General features: G+C 49.4%; 1 protein-coding gene across 6 annotated transcripts in view; it reads left to right on the top strand.

Moving 5' to 3' along the window:
• opa1 (OPA1 mitochondrial dynamin like GTPase) overlaps positions 1–11010 on the top strand; it is a 50351-nt gene extending 39341 nt beyond the window's left edge. For all 6 annotated transcript variants that reach the window (XM_060067889.1, XM_060067888.1, XM_060067887.1 and 3 more), the window contains 2 exons: positions 8424–8497; positions 9235–11010. In XM_060067889.1, coding sequence (XP_059923872.1) covers positions 8424–8488 — 65 coding nt within the window. In that variant the 3' untranslated portion in view covers positions 8489–8497; positions 9235–11010. The remainder of the gene's footprint in view (positions 1–8423; positions 8498–9234) is intronic.
• Positions 11011–11702: the final 692 nt, after the last annotated feature.

Raw genomic sequence — 11702 nt, 5'->3', positions numbered from 1 at the left:
TGACTATGATCTCTTTTATTATTCATAACTGAAATTAAGTATTTCTGTTATGAATAATAATGTCTTGTACACATATTAGCGCTTTCCTAAGCACTCAGAAATGTAGTTTGCATGCATCAATAATCAGCATGTGGAGGATGTTTATTTTTTGTTGTCAACCAAGAAGGAAACAAAATGTTTTGCATAAACATTCGACAAAGTTTGGACATTTGACAGTAAGCAGGGGTCAGTAAGCAGTTAAGCTAACTGCTTGCTGACGTCCAACCTCACTGCTCACAGTGTAGCAGAAATGGCAAGTGAAGCCAGTACAGTTCCACTCTGGGAACTGTATTTAGGGGGTGTACGAGGGGAGTGTTGACAAGAAGATAAACCGCAGAACGCAGACCTGTCCTTCACCCTCTAGGGAGAGGGAGATGAAGAGGGAGAGCGATGGGAGAGAGAGGGCGAAGAGACGGTTAGTGTGGGGAAACTAGGAAGTGGTATGAAGTGTGTGATGGAAGGAGAGCCTCACCTTCTCTCCATCTGTTTCCAGCACAGCAGGATCCCAAGAGACCTGTCCCATCGCATATCCTCTAGCGCACTCTCTCGCTCTCTCCCTCTCTCTCTGTCTGTCGGTCTCGGTCTCTCGCTCTCTCTCTCTCTCTCTCTCTCTCTCTCTGTCTCTCGCTTTCTCTCTGTCTCTCGCTTTCTCTCTGTCTCTCTCTCTCGCTCTCTATCTTTCTGTTTGTCTCTCTCTCTGTCTGTCGGTCTCCGTCTCTCTCGGTGTCTGTCGGCCTCCGTCTCTCTCGCTCTCTCTCGCTCTCTCTCTGTCTGTCTGTCCTTCTCTCTGTGCCTGTTTGTCTCTCTCCCCCTGTCTCTATCTGTGTGATAAGGGGCTGGCAGGGATGAGCTAATGGGAAAACCTTGCATTCTGTGACAGTTATGGTGAAAAACTATCCATTGCAGAATTTGTATCAACTGACTCATTTCGTGCCATGCCCTTGCCCTCGAAATGTTCGTCATTAACAATGATACTTCAGCATCAGGAAACAAAAACACTTTATTGTTTATGGGCACTGTACGGAAAATCGTCTCTTGCTTCAAAAACAGCCTTGACATTGTTCTTTTTATCTGATGCATAATGTTCTCAGTACCGTATCTTGCAGTAAATTCGGTCAATAAGGGCAGGAGATTTGTGTTCTGCTTGAACATTCTGTTCAAATGTAAGCCAATGTATTTGATACTAGGATTGCGCTAATGAGAGAACATTTCTAACATTAAATCCAACCAGGGGGAGGTAACTGATCCCTGAATGATGGATTTTCTTTTAAGGACCGTGGCAAGTATTTCCTTGGAGCGTGAGGTAACTGACAGAAAAACTTAAAGGAGGAATATGATCCCATCTTTTGGGATTGGATTGGATTGGGCCAAATTGAACCACTTCTCACCATTACCCGTTTGCATGCTTTCTTCCTTGGGGAATGAAAACACGATATCATTATTATTATTATTTGATTTGAAAGTTAAGCCCGCTCATTGACAGAATGTCAACGCTACCCCAAACTTTTGAGCCACACGGAATTGCGTTTATTGCATGAATTGCTAAAGGGTTGAGGCAGTCCATGTTAATTTAATGTGTGGTGTGTGTGTGTGTGTGTGTGTGTGTGTGTGTGTGTGTGTGTGTGTGTGTGTGTGTGTGTGTGTGTGTGTGTGTGTGTGTGTGTGTGTGGTGTGTGTGTGTGTGTGTGTGTGTGTGTGGCTTGACAATGATTTGTGTACTCCTGTGCTTGTAAGCCTATTCGTCGTTCCACGTCGGTTGGCCCCTCCCCCCTCTGTGTCGCGTCAAAACGGTGCGGACGTCCGTGGACAGCAGATGCATCCCCCTCCCTCGCACAATATCCCCCTGCCTATCTGGCATGGCTTCACGCTCCCAATGGCTCCCAGTCGGTCCCAGTGGCACCTAGGCTAGTCCCAAACACCTGTGAGCTGAGCCAGTAAAGGGCTGGGGGGGGGGGGGGGAGTTCCTCCTGGATTATGAACAGGATCTGAGCTCAGAGCTCTCATGTCAGCCCCATAACCGTCCCGTCCCGTCCCCCCAGGCCCATGTGGCCCCTGGTGATGGATCACCACTTAGACCCAGCGTCGGCTTCCACTGGAGTGCAAGAGGTGAGGCCGAGAAATCCTCAAACGGCCAACTAAAGGTGATTTACATCCCCGTGAGTCGCCGATGACGGTTGTCTTTAATTTACGTTGGGTTACAAGTGTAGCCTCGCTGTCTCCAACTGTAGGGTTGTGTCGTCCTTTTTTTTTTTCCCATAGATTTATTCATTGTATTTGTTTTAACCAGATAAAGATGGCTGCGTTAGGTAACAGGCTGTGCGTGCTTTTTACTTTTTTTTACCCCTAAAAGATTGCTTTCTTATGAAGACGTTCCCTTCGTTTCCATCCAAACCAATGTTGGTGATGCTACACCCTGAGTCACTTAAATACTAACGTTGTCACTTAATACACAATAATAGTCGAATAGATCAGGCCTCGATTTTTGCCCTTTTGAATCTGCCAGACATTTGCAGTCAGTCAACAGACCGCTGTGTTAACCCCAACCCGCTCTGCCTTGCTCGACACATCTGCACGCAGCGTGCTCTCACCATAACCTCCCCTTAACCCTCTGGGTGTCGACGCCGTTCAGGCCCTGCGCTCCCTCCCCACGCCGGGACGCTCCCCTCTCCCTCCTCCATCTGCTATGGACATAAGCGGCCCTGGGATTCCCAGTTGTTCCCCCGGGCTGATTCATGGCTCCGTCACTTCCCGGGGCCACCGGGCTGTCGACATCCACGCTCGGCGAGGCCCCGCATCGGCCCCCGCCACGGCCGCCCCCCCCCCCTGTCACGTTTACAGCGTGACAATGCAGATCCAGTGACAAATCAACCGGCGGGAAGGAGGAAAAGGAGGAGGAGGAGTCCTCTGTTTGTTACATTAAGAGATAACTTTTGAAAAGGATGGGGTAAGAGGGGGGGGGCGGATGCTTCAACATTTGTCGTCCCCGCGTTCGCCGTGGCCTCGGTCGAGGCGGAAAAAATAAAAAAAGGTAAGTCTCCGTACGATGACAGGTCGGGAGCGAGAGCTCTACCCCCGCGGTGACCAGGCGGTGAACCCATCGCGTCTGGAGCGGGCTTTCAGCGCCGAGTGCGCAGCCAATACCGGCTCCCCGTGTCTTCTCCGCTGCCACCTTTTCATTACCGCCCCCCCCCCCCCCCCCTCACTCTACGCATGCCTCTCATAATCAGGAGAGCAGCCATTACTGCCCTAAGCTCTCTCTCTCTCTCTCTCCGGGAGATCCCCGCTTGTCCAGCAGAGGCACCTGGCAGCCCCCGGTCGTCTGAACAGCGGGTCAATCAAGGGCCGTTTGGGCCCGCTCTCCTTCTGGGCGCGCTCCTTGTCAGGGGGGGCTGAGGCCAGAAGCAGCCAGGCTTAGGGACTCTGCAGAGTGGGCGTGAGTGAGATATCATTTCATGTGAAGATCAGGCGAGAGAACGCTCTGAAAAGAGGAGGTGGGAGGGAAGGAAGGAGGGAGGGAGGGAGGGAGGGGGGGGTGAGAGAGAGAGAGAGAGAGAGATACTCTGAATGGGTGAGAGTCCCCTCGGCACCCCCCACTCCTCGCTACCTCCTCCACCCCCCCTTCACCTTCCAGAATGGGCCTCTCTGGGACAGAGGCCAGAGGATTATGGGAATATTCATGACGAGATAAAGGGGCTTGGCGGCTGAATGGCCGTGTTTGGGGGCTCATCTCTTAGGTAAACAGGCTGCTAAATGGAAGGGGTTTTAGGATCCCTTGCTCCCGCGGCTCCAGCCCTGCTAAGGCACAGGCCAATGGTGACTGTCTACTTTTTTCTTTCACTTTCTTTTTGTTGCCTTTTCCGCAGGGGCTCTCGTGAAGAAAAGGCTTGTTGTGGCCCTCCGTCCCTCCCTCACCAACGTCTTTGGGAAACAAACAGATGGTGCAGGAGAGGGACATAAATATATCGCTTCTCACAGCACTCTCTACCCCCCGGAATATTGGCTCTCCACAAGTACCCGTGTCTCCCTGCTGCCGTGAAAGCTGTGGCGGCCTCATTTTAATGTCGTTAGGAATGCCTTTTATAAAGGGGGCGAGAGAGCCACCATCCTCATACATTCAGATGTATCGCTTAGAGAGACGTATCACCCGCGATCGGGCCACCTCTTGGATCTGCTGATTATGATCTAAAAGTGTTCTACAGCGGTCAAGTGATGTGGTGTAATCGGTGAATAAAAGTCCATTGTCGTAGAGGGCGACCGAGTGCATCCGCTACGAGAATGAACATGATTTAATAATCGTGGAGCATGAGGTTAGTTACACTGCCATGGTTAAGGCCCTCGATTCCCACGGCTGTCCCCATACTCTGACTTTACTAACTGTACCCCCCCCCCCCCCATCTCAACCAACAAATCAATAGGACTGTTCACCACTGGACGGGGTTGAACAGTGTTGACAGCTTCCCTGCACTTCCCCCACCTGTTGTGAGGGATTCCCGGCCATTCCCAGGGATTTTCAGTGTCCCCCCCCCGCCTCTCCAACAACCTCTGCCCTGCATGTGACCCGGGATGAACCCTGCCAGTGTTGCCAGATTTCCCGCCCAATCTGGCAACGCTGAACCCTGCTTTGGGCCCTTATCTGAACGCCTTATCCCCTGATGGCTGGGCCCCGCCCGATGCATCCGGCCACCCTCCGTCCCCGTAGCCTCATCGTGACCAGTCCACTATTTGCACTTCCTTCACATGTTCTCAGACCGACCTCTGTTTGAGCTGGGGGTTTCCCGTTGTGTCTATAGCGATGACAACCTTCATCATCTCCCTCATCCTCTTCATCCTCCTTCCGTGCTTAACTCGGGCAGATCGGCGAGGAGGGTCACCCATCTCCTACCCACGTAGGTGAAGCACCGGAAGGCTTCCGTTGAGCGGAGCCCTGTACGGGTGTAGGTTAGGGGGGGGCGGGGGGGGGGGGGGGGGGGGGGGTGGTAGGTCGGTGGGCGTTGGGTTGAGGTTACCGCAGGGGGGGGGGGGGGTTGGGTTTCACACCCCACACCTGCTGCTGCTGCTGCTGCTGCTGCTGCTGCGGTGGCGTGCGGGGAGAAGTGCTATCTCTGGCCTGCCCCCTCTAATGCCTCCATTACGGGGTGTAATCTCACCGCCATTGTGCCCGGGCCTGTTACAGAGAGTATCAAAGAGAGGGGGATTTCTCCTTCCTTCCTTCTGCCACCTGCCTTTGGTTTGGGTTTGGGGGGGGGGGGGGGGGGGGGGGCGGGGGCGTGTGAGTCTGGAGAAAGGTGGAGACGGAACGACAGCGTCATAATGCTTTCTGCCAGGACGGTAATTGTGTCTCGGCGTGGGATGGCGTTCTTTTAATAAACGTGCCTGTTGATGCCTGTCGGGATTGCCCGTTGAGATGTTGATCTAGCGTCTGAATGACTGTAGGCGTCTCGCTCGGTCCCTTGTTCCGCCTGTGTTCCTGGGGGGCTGTGTCGGGGCTCTTGAGAGCCTTCAGACCCCTGTGTGCGCTCCCCCGGTTATGTAGGGGGTCTCCGGCCCCCCCCCCCACGCTGCTGGGGTGTGCCAGTGCTGCTAATGTTTCAGTGTGTTTGGCGGGGTTGTTTTTGTAGGGGGGGTGGGGGGGGTTTCCACTGTGCACAGATACAGTACGGTCGTGCTCGTGTGTTTCCCCCCCCCCCCCCCCTCCTGAAAGGCTGCCATGTGCCTTTCATCCATCAGGGGGAAAGGGATAACTCTGCATCAAAGGACCCCCGCACACGAACCCCCCCTTCAAGCCCCCCTCCAGTCCCCCGTATTCGGTTACCCTGCGAGGCACGCACACCCCCCTACCTATGGGCATCCCCGAAATGGACACTCGACAACACGGTTTTGTCCGTAACATCTTCCCCCGCTGCTTTTAAAGGAAGAGATCTAGAGAAGTCTGTTTTCTCGCTTCTATGCACGAACCCTAACCGCGTCCCAGGAAGAGCGAGCCGCAGCAGGGGGTTCGCGTTCCTGCGCATCTCGTGCGTCCGTGTGATCACTCGGGGAGACGGCGTTCAGTCCTTATTCACAGCCGCTGTTTGAGTTTGAGCTTGGTGGGGATCCAGACAGATTAGTCCGGGCTGAGGCCGGGGAGGAGGAGGAGGAGGAGGAGGAGGAGGAGGAGGAGGAGGGCGAGCCAGCCAGGCTTCTGCGGCGCAGCTGGCAACGCCATTCACCGCCTCCCTTTCTCCCCGTGAGTCCCGCTCCCTGGGACGCGAGGGCCCACCGGTGTTTGATCAGCGATTAGAGGCGTCGGCGGCGGGGCAGACTCCGTCTCGTGTGACGCTACATGTCGTACGGACGTGCGTCCTAACCCTTTTTTTATTTATCTTTTGGTCGCCGGGACCTGCGTACGCATGAGCTGCCACTGTCTCTTGGCTGTGTTTCATTAATTTTTTTGTCCCCCTCTTTCATGTGGAATGTTGTTGTTATGGTATCTCCCTCTCTCCGTCAAACTCGTGCCTCGGAGGGACGTACCATCTTTGGGAAGGGGGGGGGAGGATACACCAAGCTTTGATGTGGTGTGTAATCTAACTGGAAAGAGGTTATCCCTCAGACTAGGGCTGCTCGATTATGGGAAAAATCATAATCACGATTATTTTGGTCAATATTGATATCACGATTATTCAAACGATTATTTTTGAGTTTGAAAACATGCATTTATTGATACAATCAATTATGACATAGAAACACGTATATTATAAGTATCCAAAATAAAACCTTTTTCGTGTGTAAGTGTACTGTCTGCCACAACATTCTGAATCTAACATTTGATTTTTATAAAACATTTCATGAATACAATATATTAAGACAATCAAATATCACAGAAACAAGTATCCAAAATTAACTTAACCTATTTAATGTCTAGAGAACAACGGTCCCAGCATTTCTCCATAGCAAAGTTAAAAGTCACAAAGCCATAACAAACACATGGCTAATAAAAATCATATTGTTGTTAAACAGAAATACATATACAAGATGTACTTGGCAGTTCTGCCTTAAAGAACTCTTAGTTAAAGTCTGCTATAGGAGCTTGTTATCGTTCATCAAACTGTAACGTTACTGAAACTTTAGATTCCACGCGGTAGGTCTACTCCAACATGTCTGTCAACAGTCGATGCTGCTGATTGGCGGTTCACTGGCATGTCCCGCCTCCTGCCAACGGCATACTTCCTGATGCAGCACGCCTGTTAGATTGTACTCCCTCTCGCCGCGTTGAATGCTTTCGCATGCGCGTCTCTTTCATAAACTTTCATAAACTCTCTAGGCCTACTTTAAAATGGAAAATGTCAAATTAATCGTTTCAACTCGATTATACGAGTTTGGAGATCGTTTGACCCCAAAATTGATATCGCGATCGAAATTCGATTAATTGCACAGCCCTACCTCAGACCCTCTTCATCAGAAGTAGTGTAAAGAGGTCCTGCCTGGAGGTTCTGTCCGTCACATATGAGGGGGGACCATCTGCTGGGGGATGATGATGATGATGATGATGATGCTTGTGGTTAAGGAAGAGGTATTTCCATCAGGCGAAGGACAATAGCCGCGGCAGTTAGCATGTGTGGGTGTGTAGGTGAAGGTGTGTGTGTGTGTGTGTGTGTGTGTGCACGTGTGGGGGCGTGTGTGTGGCAGAACCTTCTTGGGCTGTGTGCGTCAGAGCTGTTATTTGACATCTTTGTTGCAGAGCCCCCTGTCGTGTATTATAAACAGTTCTGCCGTAATGCCCACAAGCCCCTGGGCACTCCAAAACAAATCCAATAAAACGCGGGCGGCAGCTGGCCTTGGTTTGACACGCACGAGTCACATGATTAACGTTCTGTGGAGTCCAGGCGGACGATCGCACGGTGAACAGTTCACGCGATGTCAACGCAGGGCGGACCCTGAAAAACACTGGATGTTTGTGGGTGGAATCTGGTATTTTGTGTTGAAATGGGCTTTATTCTCGTGGAAGGTTATTTCCCAGTTTGAACACAACAGGGTCCGATTCCCCAATGTCCTTTGAGTCTATCTGCGTGCATCCTTTAGATACATGCCTAACCCCTACCGGCTCATCGATGACATGTTTCTGAATCCACTGCCAGGATAAAACTAAAGCTAAACCTGACAACCTTTTAATGATGAATAATTAAATGGTTCAAGAGAAGGACTTTGACACAGCTGAAAAAAGGACACACACACACACACGCACACGCACACGCGCACACACACGCGCACACCTAAATTACGAGTAAGCCAGCTGTATTTTAATATGAAATGCGATCTATATATTAAAGTTTGATACATGGGAACCATCTGAGTGGCTCCACCATTAACCCCTTGTGGCCTGGCTGCCTGTGCTTCTCCCTCTTCAGAGAAAGTGCGTGAAATCCAGGAGAAGCTTGAAGCCTTCATCGAAGCGCTCCACAAGGAGAAATAGGAGAGCCAGGTATGTGTTTCAGCATCTGGGCTTCTGACCAAGAGTTCAGAGGCAACTCTACACCGGAGACCAGCTTTATCACTCGTGGTGTCCGAACGCACCGCTGTCGGTAATAAGATGAAATACACGGCAAATTCAAGTCCAATTTTTTGGGGGGGATTTAACTTTTCAAATAGTAAATTATTATTTATAAACTGAATTGGAAAAGAGTCAGAAATAATGAGTTATTAAGTTCTTCAAGATTGAATGTCTCAATGTGTCACATAACAACTAGCTCGAAGCCTAATTTAACATGACCATATTTGGAGCTAATGCTGATTGAGATAGATTTGAATATTTATCCAAAGAATCACACTGCACCTCTTATGTTTACAAGAATCTTACTGTGAACCCTCGCAAAAGCCCCCCCCCCACTCAGGCCAGTTCACCGAGCTACGCTAATTAGCGTCAAACAGTTGCAGCGCCAGTCAGAGTGGGCAGGACATTCACTGAGTTTTTACCTCTGAAAGTCTCCTGCCTACTTACTAGGACAGCCTCAATCGTACACATTGCGACTTAAATATTGAAATTCTTATTCTGCCTACGCCATTTATATCATGTACCAGACGTTTTATTTTTTCCATCCATATGAATTCTTTATTATGCCCCGTATGTTGTTGTGTCATTTCCATTTTACTTAACGTACTACCAAACCCAGTACTACCGTACTGTTGCTAATACGATGTCCTCCGGTGTTTGGTCTACAGGGGCGCCGTAGACTGAAGTGCACTGCAACGTAACGCACTGAACTAAGGTGACTGATTCAGCTGCTCCTGTAAATGGTTGCCCCCTGCCCTCTCCTCCATCCGATCTGAACGCACAGCTCTCCCCAGCTCTCCCCAACCTGCCCCCCTGCACTCACAGAAGAAGAACCAGAAGAGATACACCAGACTCATTGCATTTCTTTTCAATTTTGTTCATTATGATTCTTTATTTTTTTGTTGATGCTGCTGCTTGCCGGATTATCGTGTGAACATCTTCAGCCCGTGTGACTCGGATCAAACGGACGCAGGAGTTGGGAGAATAGAAAGAATGGAGAGTAACGTCTCCGCAATGGATCTTCACCCAGCCACCTACACAGTGCGTCAGTTAAAGGTGTATGCCTGTGCAACAAGAGGACTCCCAACATGGCCAACAGCACGGAAAAGGACACGGAACCAACCTCCTTAAGGGTCAACAGACTTCACGCTTTCTCTCTTTTCTCCCTTTGCTGTGTCCTTCTCTCCCTTCCTTTCCCCCCACTCCCTCCTTTTTAAATAAATGAGGTTGTGGTAAATTTTTTCAATTATTCCTTCCATGACCCACTCTCTGTCTCTCTCTGTGTGTGTGTGTGTGTGTGTGTGTGTGTGTGTGTGTGTGTGTGTGTGTGTGTGTGTGTGTGTGTGTGTGTGTGTGTGTGTGTGTGTGTGTGTGTGTGTGTGTGTGTGTGTGTGCGCCTTGTTTGGCCTAACTCTTCTGGCACCACTATAGGACCTTAGCTGGCCGTGTAGTTAGCCAATAGGTACGGCCAAACGTGATTTGACACATCTGATCATCATCGCCCAGTGCACTTTAATTTGCCACCCAAACTGTCTCTGAAGTAACGACCATATCCCCCTAACTTGGTATAATGTGCCAATAATGTTTTTTATAAGTTACTCATTTACCAGTGGTTATAAAAAGCATGGCGTATGTAATTCATTTAGGTGAGCAGTCCATTCTGTTTAATAGATTTACTAATAGCTTAAACAAGTCAGCTAAATGCCCCACTCGGACAATCTGGATACTAAAATACTTCAAGAGTACAGCTCTGCCTGCTCTTTATGCATCTGTTTGTCCCAGCCACCATCAATCTGTTCCCTAAACAAAGTCCTCATTGGACGAATGGGTTCCGTTCCAGACGTCACTGTTGGAGGTCTAGTCATTTAGTCATTATGCAAAATACCCCAAATTGCTTAAATTACACAAAACGTTCTCTGAAGCTCAATCCTCAAATCACACGTGAACTTTTTTGTGGGAATGTCAGCAGAGTTGGTGTGGTACATTATGGTATTTGTGTGTGTGTGGGGGGTGATTATAGAGTAAAAGCTCTTTCTGGGTACCTGACTCTGGGTACCTGATGTGCTTCTCTGTTCAACACTTTCCAACATCAGCGCTTTGTGTAACTTCTCTCTCTCTGTCCCTCTATCCACTCACTTTAATCTCCCTGAGTTCAAAGGCAGCGTGGACACCACTTGTGTATATGGGGCTTATTTGTATATAGATATATTTGCCGCCAATTATGCGGAGGTGAGGCGGAAAAAGTGTAGTTCACTCACACTGGGTAAAACCTCTAGTGTGAGACATCCTTCTATTTCGCTGATAAGAGAATGTTCAAATTAATCTGTATTTGTTTTATGTTGTAGATTGTCATGTTTGCATGGTGTACCCCAAATGTACTTTATTTATTGAATCTCATCTGTTTTAAAGGAAAGTGCAAATAAAATGGACATAATTAAAAACGATACATCGTCATGCTCTTTTTGTACACGTTTTATGTTGTGACCACAACGATTTTTATTTACTATTTCAGGACATGCCTTAAGTAAGAAAAAAAGGTGTCTTGCTCGAGGATGCCAGAAAAAACGTCGACAAAAACTTGGAACTCCGACATGGACACAAAGCCTTGTAGGCATAGGGAGCCGGACAGGTAGGCAGTATATGCAGTCTGATTAATTCATTTGTTAACCAGGACTCTGTGCATTCATGGTATTTACTTATTTGTGCCCCAAAGCCACTAGAAGGCATTCAGAAACAGGTCATTAAGGAGAATGTAGAGTGAAGGCATCTTGCCTGGCAGGTAGACAGCACACCTGGGGGCATTGAACCCAGTACCTTTTCTGCTGGGAGTTGAAGACCCATCAGTAACCCTCTCCTGGCCCCATACAGAACAGGGTCTCGTACACAACACTGCATCCACTGTTTTAACCTTGTACCTCACCTGGAAAATCAACTGTTTACGGTCATAAGCTAATAATTACCGTGTTGGGGAAGACCAGCTGTGGTACCCCAGCAACGCAACTTACCCAGAATGCACCGGGTGAGGTGGTTCCCCTCGGGGAGGGCGGTTAAATGGGAGTGGTTTCCATCCCATGGGCTCATGATGATGATGTTGATGATGCTAGGGCTGATACCCCCTACAGCCACATCCTACAGA

The sequence above is a fragment of the Gadus macrocephalus genome, chromosome 12 (genome assembly GCF_031168955.1).
Source record: "Gadus macrocephalus chromosome 12, ASM3116895v1".
In the NCBI taxonomy this organism is placed as follows: domain Eukaryota; kingdom Metazoa; phylum Chordata; class Actinopteri; order Gadiformes; family Gadidae; genus Gadus; species Gadus macrocephalus.
Note: the sequence above shows the minus strand (reverse complement) of the source record. Positions and strands in the feature narration are given on the sequence as shown.